At 38.9% G+C, this 27,015-nt stretch overlaps 2 protein-coding genes across 2 annotated transcripts in view; one reads left to right on the top strand and one right to left on the bottom strand.

Annotated features, from left to right (window-relative positions):
- LOC140241400 (uncharacterized) overlaps window positions 1-8,662 on the top strand; it is a 59,759-nt gene extending 51,097 nt beyond the window's left edge. Inside the window, exons 8-17 of the mRNA XM_072321131.1 lie at window positions 179-414; window positions 1,288-1,410; window positions 2,179-2,289; window positions 3,002-3,155; window positions 3,425-3,589; window positions 4,183-4,407; window positions 4,885-5,169; window positions 6,121-6,243; window positions 6,977-7,194; window positions 7,775-8,662. Coding sequence (XP_072177232.1) covers window positions 179-414; window positions 1,288-1,410; window positions 2,179-2,289; window positions 3,002-3,155; window positions 3,425-3,589; window positions 4,183-4,407; window positions 4,885-5,169; window positions 6,121-6,243; window positions 6,977-7,194; window positions 7,775-8,006 — 1,872 coding nt within the window. The 3' untranslated portion in view covers window positions 8,007-8,662. The remainder of the gene's footprint in view (window positions 1-178; window positions 415-1,287; window positions 1,411-2,178; window positions 2,290-3,001; window positions 3,156-3,424; window positions 3,590-4,182; window positions 4,408-4,884; window positions 5,170-6,120; window positions 6,244-6,976; window positions 7,195-7,774) is intronic.
- A 6,267-nt stretch (window positions 8,663-14,929) lies between these two features.
- LOC140241497 (WD repeat-containing protein 11-like) overlaps window positions 14,930-27,015 on the bottom strand; it is a 28,871-nt gene continuing 16,785 nt past the window's right edge. The window contains exons 17-24 of the mRNA XM_072321225.1: window positions 26,192-26,408; window positions 24,938-25,108; window positions 24,304-24,399; window positions 22,479-22,644; window positions 21,144-21,241; window positions 18,330-18,475; window positions 17,382-17,461; window positions 14,930-15,975 (exon numbers count right to left, since the gene is read on the bottom strand). Of these exons, the coding sequence (XP_072177326.1) occupies window positions 15,836-15,975; window positions 17,382-17,461; window positions 18,330-18,475; window positions 21,144-21,241; window positions 22,479-22,644; window positions 24,304-24,399; window positions 24,938-25,108; window positions 26,192-26,408 (1,114 nt within the window). The 3' untranslated portion in view covers window positions 14,930-15,835. The remainder of the gene's footprint in view (window positions 15,976-17,381; window positions 17,462-18,329; window positions 18,476-21,143; window positions 21,242-22,478; window positions 22,645-24,303; window positions 24,400-24,937; window positions 25,109-26,191; window positions 26,409-27,015) is intronic.

Here is a 27,015-nt window from a genome sequence, read left to right as displayed (position 1 = left end):
CTGGAAATACTTTCCTGACTCTAGGAATATTTTCTTGTTTGCATATGATGTGCATGGGGTGTGAAATGCAATTTCCTCCTTCATTAACCTTTGTGTTTTCCATGTGATTTTCTCTGCCACTGAACTTGATATGCCATCTCTCTTGAAATCCTTTCCATCTTTCAATCTGACCTCACAGGAAGTGGATCAGCAGTTGACCCTCGAGAAGCGGTCGCGCAACAAGACGGCCAAGTTCTACCGCAAGCTGCAGGAGAAGGGTTCCTCCGACAAGGCCATGGTCTCCAAGGTGGGCCAGGACCTGGCGGAGACCACCCAGAAGATCGAGTTCCTGGAGTCGGCCAAGCGGCACCTCGAGATGCTCTTCGCCGAGCAGTGGGGGCTGGAGTTCAGCCTGCTCTACTCCCTGGCCACCATGTGAGTGATGAGAGGGAGAATTTACCCTCAAAGAGTTGTTGAAATGAAAGACATCTGCTAAGGCTGCAGATTGGCAGATCTAAATGAAATTTTAACATGAAACTTCAAAGAAATGTACAACTGTTTGAAAGATGGAATATCATAAAACAGGGCACTCTGCAGTTGGTTAAAGGCTCTTTGTCCATTGGCTAACTACACTGAATGTGATGTTCAATAACGTCTGTTTCTTTTAATGTATGCCTTGGCAAATAGTTAAGAAATCAGGGACATATACAGTTGTATATGATTACACTTAAGCAGGTGTGGCTCTAGAAAGTACATGGCATATTGGGCACACTGTAAGACAAGATAAAGTATTTGAATGGTAAGTACAATTTGTGCAGCAATTTAGAGGGAGTGTGTGAGTTCAAAAAATTTGACAAGGCGGCTAACAGTTTCTACAAATCAGCGGACATTCTCTTTCATTACAAGAGAAGCATTTAAGTTTTGGGAGTTTCCTGTGATTTCTGGATAGATTACTCTCATGTTAAAGACCAGTGTAGTGAATGCTGTGCTAAAAAGGGGACTTCCAGGGCCAAGAAATATGAAACACGCAAAGACATATACTTTGTGAATATCATTTGTAGAAATCATATCATTTGCTTCCTTGGCCCAACAAATAATTTCTCGACGATTTCAAAAAAAAAATCCAACTTTTTCTGCTGTACTGGATCTTTAGGAACACACAACATGGTATTTTATATCTTTATGGAGTGTGATGAAATGACAGTTGTCAAATAGCAGACTATCTTGGCATTACAGTACAGTGTGTGAAACACTTTTGTGTGTATACATCAGTATGTTCATACGTTTGCGACATTCTTTCTATAACAGATCTGTGGGTGAGATGTTGACCAGGAGGCCCGATAACCCTCTACTGACCATCCACACCATGAGAGTAACCACCACACTGCAGGCCGGAGAAACCAAGGGACTTTTCTCCTACCTCTATGCAAGGTGAACTAGTATTCATCTCTCACAAATATGAAATTGAGTTGAAGGCAGTCATCGGCATATGATACCAATTTTTTGTGACATATAGATGATAATAACTGCAAAGATGATGATGAAGATGATTGGTCATGTGGATGCTGATGGTGTTGGCAACAATGGTGATCGTAATGGTGTTGATACCAATGATAGTGACTTTGATAATGGTGTTGGTAGTGGTAGTGGCAGTGGTGATGGTGGGTGTTACTGATGGTTCTGGCAATAAGTATTGGTGTCAGTGGTGGAGTGGTGATTGTAGTAAGGATGATGATGATGATAATGATGATGATGACGATGACGACAATAGTGATTACTGTGATGATGATGATTGTGGTTAATATGATGAAAATGATGGGAATGATTCTACGATTCTTTTTCTTAGCATGTTGATGTCCACTGAATATGCGACTGAAAAAAATCAGGAAATAGCAAAACACATTGTCAACAATAACAACAGCAAGGATATACACAGAATTCATTGTTTGAAGTCGAAACTTATTGTGTGACATTTTAAAATCACTGAGATACAAGTGGCTCGTGATTCAGCTTTAAAAGAAATATCAAAAATTCTAAGAATATGTTTATGGGTTCAAAAGGAAATTTTATCCCTGAATATCAGTTCCTGACCTGATACTTGTTAGTTATATAGATGTATTAATGTATAGGTATAAAAATGAAAGGATAATGCACAATGTTTCAATTTCTTTCTTCTGTCTCTTTGGTACTTTAATCCAGGCAAGCACTGTTGGATGGATACTTGCCTCATTTCTTCTATACCTACCACTATTTTGCCACCTGTCGGGAACTGCTAGACTTCCTCACCAGCAGGTTTATGGTTGCATGCAGGTAAGGCTATTGTTATTTTTTTTTTTCCACAAAGAAATTTTATTCACTTAACGTTCAGGTACAAAATTAATGTAACATACAATACATAAATACAAATAATACAAAATTGACAGGCAGCTACAAAACGTCTAAATAATACAAGTATGATTCCAGTTAATATTAGACACAAAACCTTTAGTGTTTTCAGACATATATTTGTCTACTTTCTTCGCTTGCTTTAAAAATTGACAAAATTGGCTAAATTGTAGTGATTTCTTTTTATTTCTTACAGAAAATATAAAGTATTTTGCATACAAATAAACCTTAGTGTAACACTTTGGAGTTTCTGTAGAACCAAGTATAAAAGCACTTTTAGTAATTTGATTTTGATTCTGCAACATAATTTCGGTATTTGAGCAATAAACCTTTGGTTGTTCTTGCTCTTGTGCGCTTGTTTTGTTTGTATTGGTTTTGGTTTATAATGAAATCCACTAGATGCTGCAGTATTTGCTTATAGTTTAACACATAAAGCTTTAAATTGCCAAGATACTGTTATTCCAAGAGTGTTTGTGCATGGCACACCCAGCTCTCGTATGTAATGGTTTAACACCCTGTATTTGATGTCCATCTTGTAATAGTCCATAGATATCATCAGAGCCAATGAATTTCTGAATCATAAATGATGAACCTGCATAGATATGTATCAGTGACCATGTCTCTATTCATTTTGCAGCATGAGGACACTGTATGGAGAGAGTGACTTCTCTACAGCCATCATAGCCCGAACCTTGGACATCTTGCATGTGTGGGTGGAGGGCTTCTTCGACATAGACTTCCGACCAGACTCTGGTCTACTGCAGGACCTGGTCCTATTTGTCACCGAAAAGGTAAGCTGAAGTTGGCACGAGGTGTGTACTAGTTCCAAGTGAATTCTCTTGTGTTTATCAACACTGTCAAGCCTTCATCGTGGTATTGATGGTGACTATGGCAACAAAGTAAAAAAAAAAAGGGAAAAAAATAAAAATAAAATCCTGCTTGTAACTTAAACTGATATATTGATTTTGTGCTCTGGTTCTCTTTGACTGGAATCAGTGAGCTATTCCTGTTGTCAGGATCTGAGTTTGAGACGATGGCTGTTCTCTCTGTCCTCCTCCAGATTGTCCCCATGGAGCCCCAGAGTAAGTTCCTGGTCCAGCTCCTCGAGAGAAGACAGCAGGAGGCCCTCAATGGTCTGACTTCCGTCGCTGCCAGGGTTCAGAACTCGGAGAATGCCTCAGGGCTACCCAGCACAAATAAGACCACGGTAAGCCAGGTCCAAAGGGTGAAAGCCAAAGTGCTATTGCATTCACTGTGAGAAGGGATTTTATCCTGTCTGTCGATTCTAGATTGAGAGCCCTTCACAGCTTTGGGCTAACAAAATCTGCATGGAATAAAAAGGCAGCTGTAGAGTTGTCTAGACGTCTTAGCACCATTGATCTTGCAAATAACTTGACATTTTGTTTTGAGAATATACATCAGCTTGGCTGAAATTTTGCATTTGCAATTGATCTCTTTTTAATACAGAGCTGACTCTTTGAACACCTATCACTCTGTGTACATGTCTATCTGCATAGCCGTCTATGCTGCTCTATCTATCTTGTGAAGTCTGTATTCATCTTTTCATGTATCGTTTCTAAAAATCTGCCTATTTTATTTTTTAGTATACATGTGTAAAATCATTGATGCATGCATTAACGTATCTATCTGTTTCCCTTTCTATAATGCTTCAGTTAACTTTCATACTTCATTCATCTGTCAATTAATTAATTTTCCACTTTAACTGTCACTGTCATTCATTCTGTGTGTCCCTATCTATCTGAACGCTCCCGCGCATTGTCTTCCTCATGAATTTGTCTTGTCTCTCCATCCAAACAGCCCCTGCCCTGGCAAGCTGGGGGTGGTTCCCACTTGGAGAGGGGAGGTGGTGGTGGTGGTGGGGGTGGCTTCAAGGCCACCCTCATGGCTTGCTTCGTGAGGAAGCCGGCCAAGCAGCAGGAGATGACCGCCTACAACCCTGCCCCTCCCCGCCAGTCTGAGGGCTTCCACCTGAGTGAGCACACCTCGCAGACTGTTGCCCAGGTCTTGACTCTCATCCAACAGGTGAACTTTGACCCTCGAGCACAGGGAGTTCCCCCTGGCATCCTTTCGTTGACCTTATGTTCACTCAAAAAGGATTCATAGATTGTGATTCAGTCGGTGTGTACAAATATCGATGAAAAATCACTGATATTGCATAGAGGCTATAGATATTTGCTAATATTAATTAGCCTAACTTAAGAATGATTCCTATTTTCAAGATCAAGCAACAACAAAAGTGATTGCTTTAAGATTGAATAGTGAGAATAAGTGTGTTACGTAGGTTACATGCTATTTGTGCTACTGAGAGGCTTGAACCAGGACTTCTGTTTCATGGAGTGTACTTAATCATCAGCAAAAAGATCAATTAAACTGGTTTATGTCACACAACTGAATAGTAAAGATACATCCTTTTAAGAGTGTGAGCAATTTGTGGTCCTTATCTAGGTGCCATAACTGTATTCTGTACGTTCCCCTCCTCTTTTTTTATTTTTCCACCAGTCTCTGTTCATCAAGGTTCATCCCGTCCACTACCTCAACTCCCGCTGCAAGGGTATCGGTGTCAAAGACACCACAAAGTCACCCTACTCGATCAAGGTCCAGCCCTCGCCCCCTCCCGCTGGGAGCAAAACCGATGGGCTGGTGTCCGGCGATGGAGGGATGGAGACCAAGAGCCTGTTTGCAGAAACTGTGGCCGAGGGGAAGGAGATCCGGGACCTGATTGACCTCGGGGAGGTGGTGTCCCACTGGGTCTCTGCCGAAGTCGTGTCCTCCAGCTCAGCCAAGGTAAATTTTCTCCAAAGCTCCTGATGTTTGGTGTCAGTTTTCTTGTTCTTGAATGACCTGTGTGTCCCTTTAAAGATATTGTTTACTGTAAAAGTGGATATTTTCGCGCGACTAATTTTTCGCGCTTGGCCGGGTCAGAAGAGTTTCGCGTGTTTTTAATTCCGCGGAATCTAGACATCACGCACAGGAACATATGGCAAGCAAAAATATTCGCGGGATTTTATTTTCGCTCTAGTTTCTGGTTGCGCGAAATGCGCGAAAATTTCAACACCGCGAAAATGTCCACTTTTACAGTACCATATGGAGCAGTGATGTAAAAAATGTTTGAGTTATTACATTTGATGCATATGTGAAGGTCAGTTGTATCACAAAACATCCTACCATATCAAAATTTCGCAGTAAAGCATAAAATGTAAGGAGATATTACTATTTTTCTTGATGATCCATATCTGTAGATAGTTTACTCTAGAAACAATTTTATTATAACTTTTGTTCATATTTTGTATATTTTAACTGTACTTAACATTAATTATAGTGATTAACATTTTTACATTGGTTGTTTCTGTCCTTAACTCACATTTTAGAACTATTATGAAGCACCAAAACTGGGTTTTTGTTTGATCTGCAAATGGTAAATAATACCTTCAATTTATATCATGCAAGCGGCATCACAATTTTCTGTTATTCCATCATAATTTGTACACTGTGTATCTTGCCTATTCAGATACATCATATCATAACACATTTTCCACTTTCTTTTATATTAGACATCACCATAGTTGTTCTTGTGTGGTGAAGAAGACAGATATTCTATGCATAAATTCCGTTATCTCATTTTTTGCAGCCGGTACATCCTTGAAATCCCAGCCTGATCGCAGAGATTTCAAGAAATTTCTTCATGATATTGGCACTCAATTTATTTCGATTTATTTAATCTTTTACTTCATCCAGGCGCAGGTTGCCATCCTGAGCAAGTTCATCTCTGCAGCCAAGACGTGTTTTGAACTGCGCAACTTTGCCACCTGTGTGCAGATTCTGGATGGCCTGGATAACGTTATCGTCAGACAAGTTCCTGTGAGTGACACATTTTATAGATCCTCATCTAGTCCCCAGAACCATTGTTTCTAAATCATTGAGGTCTCTTTTCAAGCATCCCTCTGCGAACTTTTGATTGCTGTTAATGTAAAATATTTTTAACATTGTAGGAATGTTTCACTTGTCTACAGATATCACTAACGAGTATATACATGTACAAATGTATGTCCTCCGTGTGCTCATTTGGTTAGTTTATGTTGTGTGCTGAGCAGGCATAGTGAGAGCACAGTAATAATACTTTCAAGTGATTACTAAATCTTCTACCAAGACTGTGGAAGTGGAGTTTTTCGTAATTGTATACCATGGTCAAGTTTGTTAACACTCTGTGTGCTTTGAGAGCTGATTGGCACCCAATTGTCACCCGATTGTCACAAAAAGCCCTGTAGTATTGTATGCACTTGCCAAATCCCTTAGCAGATAAAGGGTTAAAACCAGGGCCCCATTTCATTAAAGATGTTAGGATAGCAACTCTTGCTGGAATGGCAACTTCCAATAGCAACAGCCAGTCAGGAAGCTGGATTCTTGTCATTACCGTGACAATTGTCATTCCAGCTAGAGTTGCTATCATATCAACTTTATATGAAACGGGGCCCTGATCAGATCAGATCAGATCAAATTTGATCAAATTAGATCCACCTTTAAAACTGAGTAAGTGAAATCTCCAGAATACCAGCTTTCAATGTATTCCCCCTTTTGCCTCCCTCGACATCAGGCCTGGCGGGACATTCCCTCCAAGGTGGTGGCGGTGTACGAGGACCTCAATGCCTCCAGGGTTCTCCTGCAGGGAGACAGTGAGTATCTGGTGAGGGGTGAGAAACACAAGACCTGCCCCACCCTACCGGCCACCCTTCTCTTCCTGCTCCATGTCCAGCAGCAGGAGATCGGGGGCTTCCAGCTGACCAACGGCATGCACAAGTGGACCAAACTCAGGTGGGTGCCATGGCAACCATGCTTCAGAAACCTCAAGCTTTTCTTGATCTTTCCTCATATGAATCTATTCTCCTCCTTAGGCCTCTTTTACAATTTCAGTACAAACTCCAACCTCAGCTATATGGCCATCACTTTCCAGATCTCTCTGTTATCTGCATATGGGCTGGCACAAGATTGTCTTTATGTTTTCTTGCATTTTCTGTTCAAAATCTTACTGAAACCAAGCACAAAACAACAATCTTTTGCAAATACTAGACGATAAAAGAGTTGGGACGTAAATGCCAGTCACCATGGTGCAATGTCTATTTAGATTGTCTTATCATGAAGATGAGAGAGAGAGAGATATTGCAGGTTTTATTAGGCCCTATGTCTTTACTATCAGCAAATGATCTCGAGCGTAGGTAAAAGCAAAAAGACACCAGAGTTCTTTAGATTATTTCCAAAATGTTTTATACCTTGAAGTAAGCTATAGTAACTCTTTATTACTACATTCCAGTCTTTTTGTTCAGATCCATTTTTTTCCCTTAGATCATTTGACTGTGATGCACTCTTTAACATGTTTGCCAATGTGTCACCCCAGGTCTATTGCCAAGCTTGTGGACCAGATTCGCATGTTCCAGGAGCACTCGTACTCCTTTGAGCTGGACCCAGGCCTGGAGGGGTTGCTACGGCAACGGATGGAGGAGTTCAGCAGTCAGGACATCCACGTCCTGGCTGCCCGCCACAGCTCCAACTACCACCAGCTGTCCTCGGACAACAAGGGGCGCAAGCTGGCCTCAGCCTTCCAGAAGATGACCGTTGGTAGGCACTGAATGCCCCATACCCAGACAGAGACAAATTTCTTCATCTACCTCCTGTGTATTTATTAATTCAATTTATCATTATTATTATTTTTATCGTTCTGCTCAGTCAAAATGCTCCATCTACCAATCATTATGAAGGTGATGTTAAATGTCATGCTGCTACAGCCAAGATTTTGTTCGAAATGTCTCATGTTCTGGCTTAAGAAACAGTCGGTCTTGTACGTTTGTAATGATTCTGCTAAAGCATTTCCAGGCAGCGAATAAAGAGCAAGTCAAATGGTACTAACAGAGTGATCTTTTATCATAAAATGATTGTGCAGAGGAAACTCAAGAATACACTGTGATTTTTATTCCTACTTGATGTGGGATACAAATCTCTTTTTTCCCTTTCATATCGATAAGTTAACATTAAGAAGATCATATTAACTTTTTTTACAATTGAGATGTTCAATCAAAATGCTTGAATTTGATCTCTCCTTGTTCTGCAATATGTAAGTGAAATTTTACCTTCAAAAAGACTCAAAGAATTAATTACCTCTCCATGAGAGTTGAATTTAAAGGAAATAAAATATTATATACACAATTCCCTGTGTGTACACCCATGACTTTGATTGACATCTATTTTATTGTGTCTCAGCATGAAATAAGAAATAGTTTGACAAGGTTGTTAAATTTTTTTAGCAGCATTTTGCTGCAGAAATTTGATATTTAAACTCACTTGTGCCAAATGATCAATATAATGTTAAGTTTTGTTACATTTAAAACTATGTCACATTGCAGGGTGTGTAAGCAGTCAAATGTGGACTTATAAAGAAATTTCTGTCTTAGGGTGCTGTGAAAAGGAAATTATGATGATGAAAGAAAAATCTAAGAAAGGTGGTAGCTGTTATAATACCAGACATATCAAGGAAGAATCACAAACATGTGACTAATGACTAGATGTGAATAAATGAGTAGTCAGTCCTGTGAAATCAAGTCAAGCATGAGTTGTGAGGTGTATGTGGAGGCCAGTTTTTGGTACTCATCAGAAGAAAGACTCTTTCTCCTCAATCTACAGGGGTTTCTTTTGCTACAGAGATAAAAATTTATAACTATTTATTATGCAAGCTAGTCACAAGTCTGAGGTTGAAGATCAAGTTGAAAAGTTTTTAAGTAATAAATTTGGCATGATTTTCACCTTTCTTCTTCATGTCATTTTAAATCAGGCAAATTGATTTAAAGAACAATTTGCTGAAGATATGCAGTTTTGTGTTCCAAAAAGAATATTTTTTCTGGTGAGACTTGGACACTGTCTGAATTATGCTTGTCCTCATTTGCTGTCTTCCTATCAGCGGTTCTGTAACAGGATACCATCTTTGTTCCCCCCCCCCCAAGTATATATCTAGGTATTGCCTTTTGAAAATGACTCACTAATATGAAAGTCACAGAAGTGTATGAAGAGTTCAGTGCAGCAGCCACTACCTCTCTGCAGAATAGCCACCATTTGTATTAACCAGGAATGGGATGCAGCTCAGCAATACCAGTCTGGCATTCACAGCTCTTTAACCCATTAAGGACGGGCTAATTTTGCCACGACACACATTTCTCATAGACCCTTGCCTGAGTGTACTCGGGACTCGCCCTAAATGGGTTAATGCGCTCATTGTGAGAATTCTGAATCTGAGTTTATGTACCATCACATTTATGACAGAGCTCATTCCATCCTGTGACAGTATGGAAAGGATAGCTTATGATATAACTTTAGAAATTTCAGTTCTATGAAATTCCAATTCTCAGGAATTATTGCTGAAGCGTGAAACTGCTGAATGTCAACCTTGATATTTAACTAGTCTTGTATTATATCCCACTCGGTGAAGCCTGATATGACAATAGAAGCACTGCATAACATCAACATGGTGAAAAAAAGTACAAGTTGATTATTTTTTCCAAGATGCATCTGTTGCATCAATGTTTTCAACCTTATAATCAAATGAAGTAGTCTATTTTGACAAGGCAACTGAATGATCCTTAGTGATCTTGGAGTTCTCTCCATGCAGTAGTTTGTTGATGGTGTAGATATTGCTGCCCACAAGTGACCAGCAAACCACTGGACAAAGACCACAATGCTAACTGCTTTGCGGTCTGCTATGGTCATGCATTTGACCACACCTCTTCAATACAATGTGTCCCTCAGCGAAGTCAGAGCAATCGCAAGGTTGGAGGGAGATGATATGTGGTAAGGCTGAGAGAAAACATTCTAATGAAACTTTTTTGAGATAGAGGCTTCATTCATCTGATCGCAATGAGGCTGACTACATGGGTGCTGTTCGTTATTTGGAAGGTTCGCTATTCCGAAGGGTAGTTATTCCGAAGGGTCGTTAATCCGAAACACGCAATTCTCTGTACCTAGAGGTTCGTTAATCCGAAAATTAAAAAGGGTTCGTTAATCCGAAAATTTGTGGCGTTATTCCGTAGGTTCGTTATTCCAAAGATTGGTTAATCTGAAAATGAAATTCGGAACAATGAACCTTCGGAATAACGAATCTTAGGAATAAAGAGCCTTCGGAATAACGAACCTTCGGAATAACGAGCTGTAACCGACTACACAGCAGTACTCTTGTCAAAATGTTATTTATCATAATGTAGCCATGGGGTTCTTTGTTATTGTCCATAATGCGATGTCTTGTGATTGGCTGAATGAGAAAAAGAGTAGCTTTGTCATCAACTACTTTAGTCCAGGATTGATTGAAATGAATCTTGAGGATGACAAGAAATTATAATTGTTGGAAATTTCAGAGTCAGTTAAAGAATGAATACTATCAATGGTAATATCATGTGCTGAAAGAGAGCTATGCTAGAGTAGCAGGGAAAATACAGACTTATTATACTGTCATGACATTTTATCAAGTATCAACTGAATTTTAGATGTGCCCCTTAGTATTCTCTTGAACCATTTAATGGAACAGTTATGATTTACCTCCATGACAGTATATTTTTGGCTTTGTCAAAAGTTATATATTTGTGTACACCAGAGTATATTGAACAACCATTTTGAAATATTGGTCTTCATTATTGAGCCATCAGAACAAAGGATTACTTTTGTCCGTGATCAAATGCCATTATGCAAAAGAGACAAAAATTGCCTTAAACTTTGTAATATCACGAAAATCTCCAACATTCCATTGTCTTTCATCATCTTTATCTATTCCACCTTGACTAAAGAGAGAGAACAAAGGTCACCTTGTCTTTCACAATTCAAAATCCGTCCTGTGGAAATGAGTTGTAATTCAATCACATGTGGTATTAGTTCCACTCCAGAAGTATTGCTAAATCCTCGACAAGTAGTAGTGTAAGCAACGTGAAGAATAACAGATGGGACTGTGGTATGTGTTCCTATGTGTGTGTGTGATTATCATATGTTGTCATCGTGATATCATTTATCAGTGTATTGACCATTGCTGACCGGGTCAACGGTTCAGACTCCTTTGCTCTTGTGTATATTTTATCATGTATGTACTTCATTCTTCATGGGAAAAAACAAACAAATAAACAAAAAACCTATACTTGTACCAATCATCCTTTGCTGTTTGCAGATGGATGCACGAGTGTGCAGGTATGTTCATCAGTGGAAAAAAACAAAAAGAAATGTCACACAAAATCATCAAATCTTTCATAAGGTGCTGAAAATGCAAGGAGTGTATGGATGAGATTGAGAAAATTATTACTGGAAAGTTGACCACCCACGCACAACCCAAAGTTTGTCTCTGGCAATGAAGTGGTGTGTAAGGCAAGGGAAACAAAGTTTGTGCCTGTATAAGTGTAGCTGCTTACTGTCATTCAGTTGACCTTTGACCTCCTGTATTACTTTGAAGTATGTGTTGATATCAGTTTGTCATATTTGTATGATTATATCCACTTGGCAAATGCTTTCAATTATGAGATATTGAAGCATTTCACATCCTTTTGTTTGTACTTCCTATTTCTTTTCATTATGAATATGTTTATGATTTGTGTTTTTTCATGATGCTAGGAGACTTGACCATTTTGCTACCTTTTTTTTAATGCCCTGTATATAAAGTGATGTATATATTTGTACATTTTCGATGTAACATTCCAAGTTTTACACATAAAAGCAAGAGGTTTATTTTGTATATATTTATACATGTACATTTGAATAAATGTCAACTGAAATTTTCACGAAATCTGAGACTCTCGGGTATCAATGTGTAGCTGATATTGAAACTTTTCTCCACATTTTCTTCCTAACAAAAAAAACAAAACAAAACTAGAAAAGCACTCTGAGAGCGCAGACCTCCGCTAAGCATGAAGCTTATTTCCACCACTACACTGATCATACAGGTTTGTTCTCCCATAGAGATATCATACGTACACACAACATTGGTGCTAAAAGTCGCCAGATTTCCAAATATAGAAGCCTTTGTTACGTCATAAGCCTTCAGCTGCACCACGCGCCTCGCCCCAGCAGAAACTAGAGCACGCACTTTAGTGCGCGCAGGCAAACCTCAAATACGCGCAGCCTGAACTCCCAAGTTCATTGACCCTACCTGCCAAAACATTAAAAATCCTTCATAAATTCCCCAAGAATTCTCGGATCATTACCAATAGTTAATCGTTTATTACATGTGTCATTCTCAACCTTTCCTGCAAGTTTCATCCCAATCCGTTAACTACTTTTTGAGTTATTTTGCACGCGGACAAACTAACTAACGAACGAACGAACAAACACACAAACCAACGGTAACGAAAACATAACCTCCTCCCTTGGCGGAGGTAATAATAATAATAATAATTTTCCTCCTTTTTTTGTGGAAGGAGAGGGAGGGGACCATATAAGGGAATTTGAATTGCCTATGACAGCTGCAAGTTAAGCTTGCAATAATTTTTAGTTTCTGTTGTAAGGTGTGCGTTTGGCATCCATGGATGGAGTGGTTGGAAAGAGGGGACAGTATGGATGCAAGTTCACTTTCTGGTACTACTCTGTTCTGAGAAGTCTAGAGACTGTAAATTCATCTCACATTTCTACAGGGGCACACCATGGTCAAGATTACCCCATGGTGACATAAATCTACTATTGACAAGACCCTATGTACAAGTAGTTGTTTATAACGTGAAAAATAACAATTTCCTCAATAGTTAAAACATCGAGGGCACTGCACTGATTTCTGTGGCAATGGCAACTTCTGGCCATCGGCCTCTGGTTATTGGGTACACCTACGTGTACATGCATCTCTGACCAAAATGTATGGAGCAAGTCTTAGTGGAAGAAACAGGAATAGTGACATATGAAAAAAGCAGGATGGCTGCATGTAAAAAAAAAAAAATTAAATTATATATATATATATATATATATATATATATATATATATATATATATATATATATATATATATATATATATATACATTATATAAAATTTTAGACTAAAATTGCTACTTGTAACTTGTTTTCATGCAGTCAAGTCCACATTAAAAGATGATAATTAAATAAGAAAAATTTTATCACTGACGTTTGAGTTTCATAGTGTAAAGTCATGCTGTCTAGCTTGCAGAAACGGTAAATTATGACCAGAAAGAAAAGAAAAGTTTCTACAAAACTACTTGAGCTTTTGAAACCATCACAGATTTCCATTTCTGGTCCAGCACATCTGAAGTACATTTGCTGTGAACACATTGCTACATCTCAAAAAATAGCCAGGGATTGAATTCACAAATGGACAAAATGAAAAAAAAAAAATCAATCTTCATGGCATTTTCAAATGGATTTATTAATGACACAGCATTTGCTGGTGAGCATATCAATGAAATACAGTACATGTATAGAACTGCTACACTTCACTTGGTGCATTAAACATGAATAGGGCTATATACATCAAAAGTTAGCAGGATTCTTATTTTCTGAATGATAAACATCCAAGTTTGCTCTTATATACACTTGATAATACATAAACATGATTTTCACCTCTAATATTATCCTGCACTATCTGATATCTGAACACATTCAGGCATTTTAGTGCTCTAAAGGGTGCCAATGGCAGTTTAGACAAAAACAAAAACTTTATTACAATACCATCATTTTTTTTTACTTTCTCCCGTCATTTGTACATGTACACATCGAGATGTTAAAATGTTGGGAATAAGGTCAAAGCTCAGGGCCCTTTGATGGGATTACAATTTTTGGCAAGCAAAGAATCAAGCTTTAATACAACCACATTCCTGTTGATCTGTGGCAGCAAATAACCCACTCGTGTCATTGACTGCTGGAACCTGAAAGCTCCTGTGCAAACTCTATGGGAATTTCAGAATCTTTTTGGTCATGGTTTAATCCTTTGATCTACTGATATTTTGTCAACTTTAGAAGAGGCTCAAAAGAATTCACAATTCATGAAACTGATGAATATTCCTGATTTGCCAATGTGAAATCACACATATCTCCCCATCATACAGGACACAATTGATGCTGTATAATAATAATTGTTTCTTTGAAGTATATTTATGAGAAACATATCTTATTCTGTTTGTACAAGAAACTGTCAATATTGCTGATAGTCCTTACTCTAAGCTCCTACCTCTTTCAGATGAAAACTTCAAACAAACAATGCTGAAATTTCAGTCAGAAACAGGGGAGGTACAACAGGCAACATAAAAATAGACAAACAAAGTAGATCTACTCTTAATACTAGCCAAACTTGGAACTAAAACAAGTTTCAAGTCTCTTCCCCCTCCCACCATAGCTTTCACTCAATTCTATTCTTTGTTCTATCTTCCCAATACATCTCCCCTCCCCCTCTCTTTTCTCTTACACACACAAATACACACATACAAACACATATGCTCCCACTTTCTCTCTTGCTCTCCTACTCCCTCTCTCTTTTCTTTATATAACACACACATACATGCTCCTCTCCACCCCCAACACCCCCCCCCCCTTCCTGGTCTTTCCCGCCCTGACCAACAATAAACTCTTTTGGAATGCTTTGTTAGTGTGGCATACACAGGTACATGGATTACAAATAAATAATTGAATTAAGCATATTTCTTGGAGACTACCGTGAATCATTGAGTCACAGAGTCTGGCAACCAGCAGGTAGGTTTTCGGTTTAAAGATGTCTTTAGTAAATAATCATTTTAATTGTATATGTATTACAAATCATATTTATACATACTATCATATAAAACCCAATGGCAAGTTATGCAGAGAATCATGACAAAATAATATACTAGATATATACATATTTCTTTCTTTTTTTTTTCACTGGAGTATAACATACTCGTGCAATAAATTATATAAATTAGACTTGGATTTGACGTAATAACAGATGTCACTGATCGTAGTTAGGTAAGTTTACTCAAATGTGATCAAAATTCATCACCCATCGCAAACCTCAATAATAATGGAAATAATATTGTGAAAGCAATACAACGAAATGGCAATTCGGTCATCGTCACTGCCATCTGCTGCAAAACATGAATGTCTTTTAAAACACTGATCGTATTCTGTGGCAAGTTTGAAATCTTGATCACAATATGAACTACCCCTGAATACTCCCAGCCATGGCAAACTTGAAGTTTGTCACAGCTACGTGTAGTGTCAAGCTTTATACTGTATTTACTTTATTTTGTTGTCTTTTTTACTTCAAATTTTGGCTTTGGAAATTTGGCTTCTCTTGGTCACCATATACACTGTACACCTTGCATGGAGTTGTTGAAATCACAGAGTTGCAACACAAGAAATGCTAATAACTGCATTCCGAAGGAAGGCCACCTTGGCCCCTATCCAGCGAGATGCACTCATCGCCATGACGACAACATCCTCCCAGCACTGCCGCTGCAAAGGAGTGGTCACTCCATCCACTCCAGGTCCTGCATGACCTTGTCCGCCTTCTCGGCAGCCTTGTTGCAGTAGTGACCGTAGGCCTTCTTGTTGCCCAGGGCCAGCAGGTAGCGGGCGTACTCCAGGAACACCTTCTCCAGCAACGACTGTGGATGACCAGGCTTTGGGGTCAAGGAAAAATCTCTGCCCTCTTGACTTGGTTGGTCATTGTGGCACTCACACACGAAGAGATTGCCTCAAGGGCAATTATCTGTGAATGCATTTGGAGCTGAGATTTTGTCAAAATGTACCATGTTCTTCAGGCAGTTTTTACCACAATGCTACAAAGTGACAGACAAATCCTGTGATTTTATATTATAGGGGTGCAACCATGAAGACACAGACAAACAAACATACAGTAGATACACATACAGACACAAGTAAGAATAAGTACTTCTGTCATTATTGTTAGACACTTTTACATTCACTTCAAACATGTCAACTGACAGCAACTAAACATTCTCTTCATATGTGTTGTTTGAAAATTTGTGTGGAGATGCAAATGAGGAATAGAGGTTTGTGGTATAACACCATGTGTATGGTAGTCCTTGAAAAGACTGCTGGTTGGCAAAAAAGAAGACCCTAGAAAGAGGGGAGTGAAGGAGGAAAGTGACACAGCGAGAGTGTAAAGAAGGCAAACAGTGATAGCCGATGGCCAGCGGTGAGCTGGAGTTGAGGTTGCACTAATGGAAACTCACCAATGGCCTTCCACTGTCACTATTTGCCTTTCTTACACTTCTCCAATGTCACTTCCCTCAATCATTCCTCTTTCTATGGCCATCTTTCACTATTATCAAAACAATGGTCCTTTCAAGGACAACATACACATGGAGTTACAGCAAATGTTTCCTCATTAGCTACTAGACAATTAAAGAAACTATCAGATGTTTTCTTTCCTCGATTTATGAGTAAGTCAGAAATGTTGAAGAGTTTTCATGGCTCAGTGGGTAAGACCATTTCATGAAACTTTTTGTCAGATAATTTTTCTGATGCACTGTTATAAGCTACGGAAATCCTTGCATCTGATTGGCTGAGAGCAAATTTGTCACAAAAAATATCCGACAAAATGCTTCATGAAATGCCCCCCAGGGCTATCAATTTGCAAGGTCCCTGGTTCGAGTCCCCTGGCTGTAACAGTAACAGTGATCTAACACTAACATAACTGTCGCAGTAATCTAAACTAATATTGTCAAATATATCATCAATGGGGCGTCAAAAGTTTGTATCTCAAATTTTGGTGAAAATGTTTAGATTAATCATCAGATAATCAGTCAAGTGATATCTGTTCCAAAAATTCTAGCTGTCCTTTCAAAAAAAGAAAAGAGAAAGAAAAGAAGCCATCATGGTATGTCAAAGGAAAGGTGATCCCATTCATTATAATGCTTTGCCTTTCCATGTTTGTTTGTTGTTAATTTTTTTTTTTTTAGCTCTCCTGAGCATTTGACTTATTTGAGATACAAAGTTTTGTTGCCCCAACAGTGATTAATGCCAGTATCAATAACCACAAAAGGATATTTGTTTCCTCATCTTCAGGCAGGACTGCAAATTCCAAGCAAGCCTCGGCAAACATGGCTGCCCGGTCGTAGTAGTGAAGACTAGACAGAGAGAGAGAAGTAAAGGCATTGTCAACCACAGCAATACAAGGAAAAGATGCACACAAAAGTGAGGGCATCATCACATCAAACTGTCAGCAAATTGCCAAGTGGAAGAATGCAAAGTTTTCAAAAGTGGGGGGGGGGGGGAGTATAAATTTCTGGTGCCATTTCCGGGTTTCATCAGCTACCAAGCAAAAGAAAAAAAAAGTCTTCAAGGCAACTTTCTGATTCCACTTTTGGGTTTCTTCAGCTGACAAGCGAGAAAAAAAAAGGGGCCTTAGCCGCGTTCCCACATCAAAGTGGTTACACCCTATGTAATGTGCAAAAGTGTGTGTGGGGGGGGGGGGGGGGAGCGAGCCCCCTCGGCTCCCCTGGTTCCGCCGGCCCTGCTTATGGAAACTTTTTACTTCATGCCTTATTACTTCATTCCTGACAAAATAGTGCAGTCATGACATTACATGAAGTCATCATCTAACACCATTATGTTAGCTAATCAGTTTCAAAATTGCCAACACCATTGACATCAGATATTGATTTATACAGAATCATTGGTGTCTTGACTTTTGGTAAATAATGTGAACTGTCATAATCATCTGTACTACAATTATTATCATCACAGTATAAGTTATTGCTATCATCATCACCATCATCCAACTCATTAAAAGCAATATCTCTCTTCCCATCATCATTAGTCAGCAATATAATTTTTGCCATCATTATATCATCATCACCACTGTAAACAACATCATCATCATCACTGTCATTTTCATCATCATTTTCACCAACGTTATTATCACATCAAACAACATCACCATCCTCATCGTCACTTTAGCCAGAACAGTGCATGGATGGATATCGCCATGGTTACCTGAGAAGCATCTGGAGGACTTTGGTGAAGCTTCCCATGGAGAGGAGTCCCAGGAGAGCGAGGCTCTTCTGGTTGACACTGGGGCTGCACAGGTTCTCCACCCATCGCCGCATCACCTCCTGGCACTCGGCATCACTGAGGCGGACCTGGATGATGGGAAGGGGGGGTGAGAAGAGGACCAAGAACATGGATATCTAATTTCATTTGTAGAAGGAGACAAATTGAAGAAAATTTACACCTGAACATGGATATCTATTGAGTATAACGGTCACAAGTGCAATGATACAACATTTTGTGCGAGGTGACAGACGGGTCACTCTTACTCAACAAGGCAGGGCCGAGTCGTATAGTGTGCCTCATCTGTCACCGAGTGTGAAATCTTGTTCCACTGCATGAGTAGTGCTGTTATTCATATGCTATTTGTATTATACAACAGCTTGGATGTCAATGAATGTGGTCCATGCGGATTGCCAAACAAATTACAGAAACGGCGCCCTTTTTTCATGAAAGGGATATTATTATATTACAGTACAATCCTAAGAGGAAGCAATGGGTTGCTGTTGACAGTAAATAAAAAACATGTTGATCTTTTAGATTTTTGTGGCTTTTTTTTTTGCATCAAGCCAGATTTTGCTGAAATTTCTACCACTTTGTTCAGCTAATCTTACTCTACTAAAAGGCAACATGAAGATGGTGTGAAATTACAGTATGGTTTTAACAGTCAGGTTTACACTTGAGCTCTCTTTCTGCCTAAAACAATGTGCCACTGTGTGACCCAATCTCATTCCCTCAAAGTCCAATCATTCAATCATGTCTAGTTCTCTCATCTCACTTGTTACTTCTATAGTTTATCACAAAGAGTTATAAAGACAGTACCGTAAAACGGGGTGAATAGGGACAAATTTAAGTTCTCATGATTGTATTTTTTTTCATGCAGCCCAGAGACTCAATCTTATGTGGTTATTTTATGTCCACCTAAAATACCTTTAATATGTTTTTTGATAAAATGACGCTGTCCCTGTTGACCCCAAATTTGGGGTCAACAGGGACAGCACTAATTTTGATCCAAAAAAAGCTGTTTGGAGGCATTTTTTTTTTTCAATCCATCCAATGAATTGGATTAAGGGAACAACTACAGAGTTTAAAAATGATATACAAACATTTAAGAGCAATCTATTCCATTGTTAAATCAATCTTTAACAAAAATTGCAACAGCCCAACAAAATGAGCTGATATAAAAAAATGTGACCCATCAGGTCAAAGGTTAAGATTGAAAAGTTAGTCAAAACTTTACTAATCCATTGAATTGCACTCAAATATGAACCCACTTCTTCTTCAAGTGGCAAATCATGATGTACAATCTTATTCATACACTCTAAATTCAGTGTAACTTGACTCTTATGATGTCGGGGATATTTTGGGAGTTCTTACAGCAATTATAAGCTGGCACCTATAGTATGGGTCTGACCCAAACAGATGTGTTATTGGCATTAAAACATGCAGAAGACAGAGAAAAGGGTCATGAAATACAAGTGGAAAAGTCCTAGCCTGTCTTAGGCGGTGAAAAGAATTCCCAAGAGGGTGGGTGGGGCCGGGGTTCCCAGACCCTTCCTCCCCAAGTTAGGGTTCAAGACAGCAAAGTTGGGCACTCTCATCTATGTACACAAAAGTGAAGCCACATATCCAAAGATCTTATTGCTCTCTTGTCAGGAGATTTAGAATAAAAATTCACACTTTTGGAAATAGCTGGACATAACAAACATTTCAGAGCAATTTATAACATTATAATAGTTAATCATACAGAAAATTTAAAGGGCCAATCAAATGACACCATGGTGTCCCTATTCACCCCAGTCTAACTGATTTTTTTGCACAAGAGAAGAAAAAATGTGCTGTCACAAATTCCTGTTGGAATATTCATTTCAAATTTAAAGGTGTGTTGTAGGACCTAATAGGCTAGATTCATGAACATTTTCAGTGAATTTCATTAATCAATGGCCACAGGAGCAGAAAAGTTTTGACCGCCCTGATTTTTTTGTGATTTTTTGAAAACTTTTTATTTGGACCTCCTGTCCCCTTTAAAAAATTTTTCACATCAGGAGGACCACTTTCTGGACACTGTTGGATGGTCCTTCCATCCTGTGATAAAAACAAGAAAAAAAGTTCAAGCAAATTTGAAACATGCACATTCAAAAAACTTTTCTCGGTTTTGTCCCTATTCACCTCGCCGTCCCTATTCACCCCGTTTTACGGTACACAACATTGTTAGCATTTCATTTTCAGAACAGCAGCTTCTCGTTGCTTTATTGCCTAGTCTAGAAATGCTCTGGTTTTAATGACTGCCACTAAAGGCCATAGTAAAATGATGTTATTGACATCATTTGTTTGTATTACATTACAATGCCAGCAAGCATCGTATCAACAAAATCAGTTTGTGTGTGAGCTGATATGTGAGCATGGCCTGCTAACCACCTGAAATCAGGGAGGTCTTGGTGAAGTTTTCTAAATAGAATACTGTAAAAACCAACTTGCCACTGGCATTCAATGCATCATGTGGACAAAACATTTTTTGCGAATCCTGGCTCTGATTGACCAAATTCCTTCATGCATTTGAAGAATCCCGGCTCCTCTCAAAATTTGCATAAGTTTCATGCACTGCAAAGAGTTCTGGTTTTGCAGTATTCAGTATTGTCCCACAATTGAAACAAAAAAATACTGATTGCTTTGGTATTTGGATAAGACTGCAAATATTTGAACTGCAATAATGGCTGTTAGAATTCACAAGGGTAAAACTGATACGAAGTTGGAGCGTACCTTAGCCAGCCACACCGCCTGGTACCATTGGCTGTATGTCTGGAGATAGCGGCAGGCATCAATTCCTTTGTTGATGAGGCAGAGTAGCTGGACTCCCTCTGTAACCATGGTAACAAAGAGATGGCAGAACCCAACAACAGCAGAACATTAGTCTAAACAAGCATGGCTTTCTCCTGTTTTCCAGTCGAGTGCTATTTCTGGCACCATCCAACATCACAGAAGTAATAGTGTAATACTATTGACTCTTAAACAAACTCATTTGGACTAGTGACATTCACTTTGTTCTGTTGATATTTTGGTAATATTTCAGGGTTTGTAAAACACCAAAATTCAAATACAACGTTTTGAGAAATCCGGATGGAAAATATGACTGTTTTAACAAGTGTCTGTTTTTTTCTTTATTATCATTATATGTGTTCTTTACCTAGACAGCTTACTGATTTAAGATATATCAAAGTATACGGATGACCTTACTATTATGTGGGTGGTTAGGTGTAAGTCCCAGATAACAGCCAATGATGCAACTATTATTAACAATATGTAATTATAGTTAAAAGTCCCAGAACACATTGTCACTATATTGGTCTTCTACTTTGTTTGTTTAAAACAACAGAATATTCATGGACTTGATTCTTACATAGAAATATATGATCTCATGCGAATGATACATGAAAGGCTTTTTTTTTTCTCTTCTCCTTTCACAAGGTGGCACAAGGAGAAGAGTAAAATAAAACGCCCTAGTACATAATTTCATGAAAAACTAGAAAAGCACTCTTAGAGCGCAGACCTCTGCCAAGCAGCTACTTCATTTCCACCGATGATCTTGTTCTTCCACAGATATCAGTGATTTCCACCCATACATACTAGTATGCATGCTGAAAATCGCCCGATTTCCCAATATAGACACCTTTGTTACGCCATAGACCCTCAAGCTGCACGGCACGCCTCGCCCTAACAGAAACTAGAGCATGCACTTTAGTGCACGTATAAAAACCTCAAAAATGCGCAGCTTGAAATCCCAAGTTCATTGACCCTACCTGCCAAAATATCAAAAATCCTTTATAAAATCCTTAAAAATTTGTGGATCACCACCAAAATTTAATCAGCTGTTCCTCGCGTCATTCTCAACCTTTCCTGCAAGTTTCATCTAAATCCGTGTCCAAATTTTTTAGTTATTTTGCACACAGACAAACAAACAAACAAACAAACAAACAAACAAACAAACGGTAATGAAAACTAACTCCTCCCTTGCGAAGGTACAAAAACAATTCTACTTTGCAGCTCTGTGAGGGCTACTACCTTCTAGATTTAGTATTCCTTCTAGTATTCCTCTACCTGACAGTTTTCCATTGGCAATGAGGCTGGTAGCCACCAGCTTGATGGTACTCTGGGAGGAGCCGGACTCCTGCGCCGTGGCAACCAGACACGCCCGCATCAGGTCCAGGAGGTAGCTGTCATTATCGGGTTCTGTCTCCAGGAGCAGCTGCACAGCCCTGTCGGTCTGCACGGGAGAACACGATGAACAGCGAAATTCCAGTCAGGTCAGAGTGTGCTCCTGATTCCTATGCCAGTGCGTGCCGTTCACATTCAAATTACCATGTTGGTGAATGGTAACAGATACTGTGGTAATTTACTTTGAAACATTCACATTCACAAATTCCCGTGGTATTTCTGGCCTGTAAGTACTTCTCTCCGAAGTAAGCATGGCGAACGCCAGGAGAACACAGAAAGTAGTGTGTAAAGCAAAGATAGTAGAGAGTAGAGGAACATAGGAAGGCGTGTGATAATAATGGAAACAAAATGGCTACCCTACATGACGATACAAAAGAGAGCTAAGTACAAACTCAGTACACCTAGAAACATCATCCATTTCCAAAGGTAGTGGTATTTTCATTATCTTAAAAAGATTTAAAAATTATAGTCTTAGCTTTTTTTTGATTAAGGGGATTATTTTGAAGAATAAGATTTTAAAGTAATAAGGATTATTTCGTGGAGGTAAAAATTTGGCAACAACATGAGCTAAAACAATCAAAGACAATTGATAAACAACAACTTCAAAGACAGCACGTCTCAGGCAAAGACACACATCACCTGAGACGCGCTGTCTTTGAAGTTGTTGTTGTTGTTGTTTATCAGGTGTCTTTGAGTGGTCTCAGGTGATGTGCATAATATGCTGAAGGACCACGTGCTGTCCATTTATTTTATACAGGATTAGCACGCACCTTCCTGTCTTTTCAGTTAAGCGTCTTTGGTGTAAAGTTACATAAGAAATACACTGCTGTATAATCAAAGGTATTTTGTGACACCATTCAAACTCAAATCTTATATGCACATTTTGTGCAAAGTTTGAATTACCTCCCAAATACCACAGTATTTCATGATACATTTTGTGGTGTTCTTGCAGTTACACAGCATTACAACTTACTGCATGAGGTACCGTGGTATATTTATGTAAATGTGAATGCAAATAATACTAAATGCACAAGAGTGTCATCCTGTTCTGTACTGCCTGTCATATAACACTCAACAAAGCATCGCAGGATCAGGTTGACCAGAACATTATCTATCCCTTCAGACTTTATTATGTTAATTTGAAGGTCCTCTGAAATACATGTACATTATCGTATGTTCATGCCATCAACTTGCCTGTCCATACACATGCACAAGTACTGTACAAGCTGAAATTTTCGCGGTGGTTTTATTTTCTCGAATTTCGCGAATCGCCTTTGAACCGCGAAAATAACAACACGCGAAAATAAAACGCGCAAATACTGTAAGTATTAAAAGTTCAGTTAGGCTCTCGCAACCGCAAAATTAACAATACACGAAAATGTCCTCCGAGTAGCAATTCGCGAAAATATTTGTACGCGAAAATTTCAGCTCATACAGTATAAATCAAACCTTGTTGTAATGTAATGACTCTTTTGACTATAAAGAAATTAGCCCAATATTAACTGCATTAAACACTACATTGTCAACAACAAGTCAACAACTTGGTAGAATATACTTTCAGATTTATACCAGCATTATTTCCCACGAAGGTACATGTACATGCATGATATCAGTAACATTTGGTCTGGAAAGTTTTGGTTAGAAAATGTTACAATGCTTTAGTCTGTCGCAGTCACATGCTGCATGAAGAAGCTCAAAGCACATGTACCTGTCCGAGAAGAGTGAAGTTCTCCACACACTTCATGGTGTGCTCGTACGTCGTGCGCTTCCCATCATGCAACAGAATCCTCTCCAGCTGGTATTTCTGCGTGTTTGAGGTTCAAAGCAGAGAAAGACTGAAACGTTTTCTTCTTGCAGACAATGCCCCTGATTCCACTTTGCTGGCTGAACATGTCAGCACATTGCTAGCAACAATGCACCAAGTTACACTGAAAAACACAGGGAAAAATCCACATAAACTGAGCATGATGATTTTCTCACTTTTGTTCTTCTGACTAAATGCTATGACTGGAAAGCTAGAGAGACATCTATAGATTAGCCCTAGGTTGTGACTCCATCCATTTGAGTGATTCTACTTTGGCTGGATAAATTGAGAATTATGTGAGACATGAAACTATCAGAGTAAGAACTCATACAATCAAAGTAGCAGGGTGAAACTCATTGTGAATGATATCTGTCCTTGCATCACTCCTCTTTGGTGATAAATTAAAATGGCATCTTTCATGTGAGAGGGAAGGAAAAGTTTTGAATTAAGGCCCCAACTTTACTGTCTTAATGAGTCAAACATGTCAATAATTTCTTGCCGTGCGCTATTTTGGGGGTGTGACCTCATAATCGCTCACCTTGAATGTGCCGTTATCGCATAGCACATCGTAGCACATGTCAAGGGGGAGGTCCCGAAGGGCGGGGCTTGTTGGCTTGAGGGGCTCGGTCTGATGGAAAGGGGAGGGGTCATAGGGTGGCTCCACCCCAAACTCAGCGAGGGGATCATCCTGTAATAGGTCTTCCTTTGACTGTGGAGAAAACACAAATATTGCAAAGATCAGCAATCAGCAATGTCTATGGCAGTCTGAAGAATCCCACACTGCATGAACATTTCATTTTCAGCAGAATGCAGCTATGTACACTTTTTCTATCTCAATATTTATGGAGTACGCAATCCACAGTCAGAACAATCACCTAACTTTTACTTATTCACTTGTTTAATACTGTATATGCCGACTTTCTCACAAGGTTTTTATTTTTGTGAATTTCGCGGGTCAGGTGCTATTCACAAATTTAAAAATACACAAAAATATTAAAGGCATAATTTACCATTTGCAGATGAAACAAAAACCCAGCATTAGTGCTTTAAATAGTTCTAAAATGTGAGTTAGTGATAGAAACAACCACTGTAAAAATTTGAATCCATATTATCAATGTTAAAGGGATCATATAGTTTTGGTTGAGACCTAATGTCAGGTTTCTAACATTTTTTGGAGAGATAATAAGAAACCTCTTATGAAATATAAAAGAGCATGTAATTCCATGAGGAATTTAACATTTATTTGATGAAAATTGGTTTTGAAATGGCTGAGATATCCAAAACAGAGCAATTTTAATAAAGAGTGGGACCCACATTTTACTACGATCGCTTTGTTTCACTTTGTTTTTAGATGTTTCAGTCATTCCAAATCCGATTTTCACCAAAAAAACTTTGAATTCCTCTTAAAATGGTATGCTCTTGACTATTTCATAAGTGTTTTCTTGGTATCTTGCAAAAATTTAAAAGCCCAATTCTCATCTCCACCAATACTGTACCATTACTTTAAGTATTGTTAAATACACAAAATGTGAACAATAGTTATAATAAAAATGTTTCCAGACTAAACCATCTACAGTTATGGTTTATTAAGAAAAAATACTGATATCTCCTTATATTCTAGGATTTATTGCGAAATCTTATATTGTGGGATGTTTTGTGATACAACAGACCTACACATACATGCATCAAATGTGATATCTTGAAAATTTTTAAATCACTGCTCCCACAGGTAAACTGGACACACAAACAGACACCTAGAGCTTTTCTGGCCAACTGGACAGAGATTACCCACCTTTCCCAGGCTCTTCTTGACGCGCTCGACGCGCAGATAGTAGAGGGCGACATTCCAGAACTCCGCCTCCGCCTCGTCCCCGAAGAGCCTGGCTGCGATGAGGCAGCGCTGGGCGGTGCCGTGGGGGCACTCCGGGAGGAAGCGCCGCACATCACTGGGCATAATCTGAAGCTGCTGGTTGACTGATTTAATGATGTTCTCATCATCTGGAGTCTCACTGTAGAGTTTTAAGTCAAACAAACATTTAAAAGAACAAGGAAAAGTAGAAATTACGCGGTGCGTAATATATGTCCCCGCCGGAAGTAGCATTTAGTAGCAAAATGTACAAGAAAGGTAAAAAGATCAAGGTCAAAGGTCAAAGAAGTCAAAGGTCAAAATTCTGTGTAGAAGTTTTGAAGCCCTCACCTAGTGCCATCACATAAAGCAAACGGAATCAAAATCGGGTTTGAAATGGCGAAGGAGTAGCATTTTGTAGGCAATGTACAACATAGGTCAAAAATCAAGGTCAAAGGTCAAAGAAGTCAAAGGTCAAAATTCTGTGTAGAAGTTTTGAAGCCCTCACCTAGTGCCATCATATAAAGCAAACAGAATCAAAATCGGGTTAGAAATGGCAGCGGAGTAGCATTTTGAAGCAAAATGTACAATATAGGTCAAAGGTCAAGGTCAAAGGTCACAACTGAAATTCTGTATAGCAGTTTCAAAGCTCCCATGTAGTGCTATCATATAAAGCAAACAGAATCAAAATCGGGTCAGAAATGGCGAAGGAGTAGCATTTTGAACATTTTGATCACACATGGACGCACAGACGGACGGACAGACGGACA

The sequence above is a fragment of the Diadema setosum genome, chromosome 18 (assembly GCF_964275005.1).
Source record: "Diadema setosum chromosome 18, eeDiaSeto1, whole genome shotgun sequence".
NCBI lineage: Eukaryota > Metazoa > Echinodermata > Echinoidea > Diadematoida > Diadematidae > Diadema > Diadema setosum.
The sequence above is the reverse complement of the archived record's forward strand: the minus strand, read 5'-3'. Positions and strand labels throughout refer to the sequence as shown.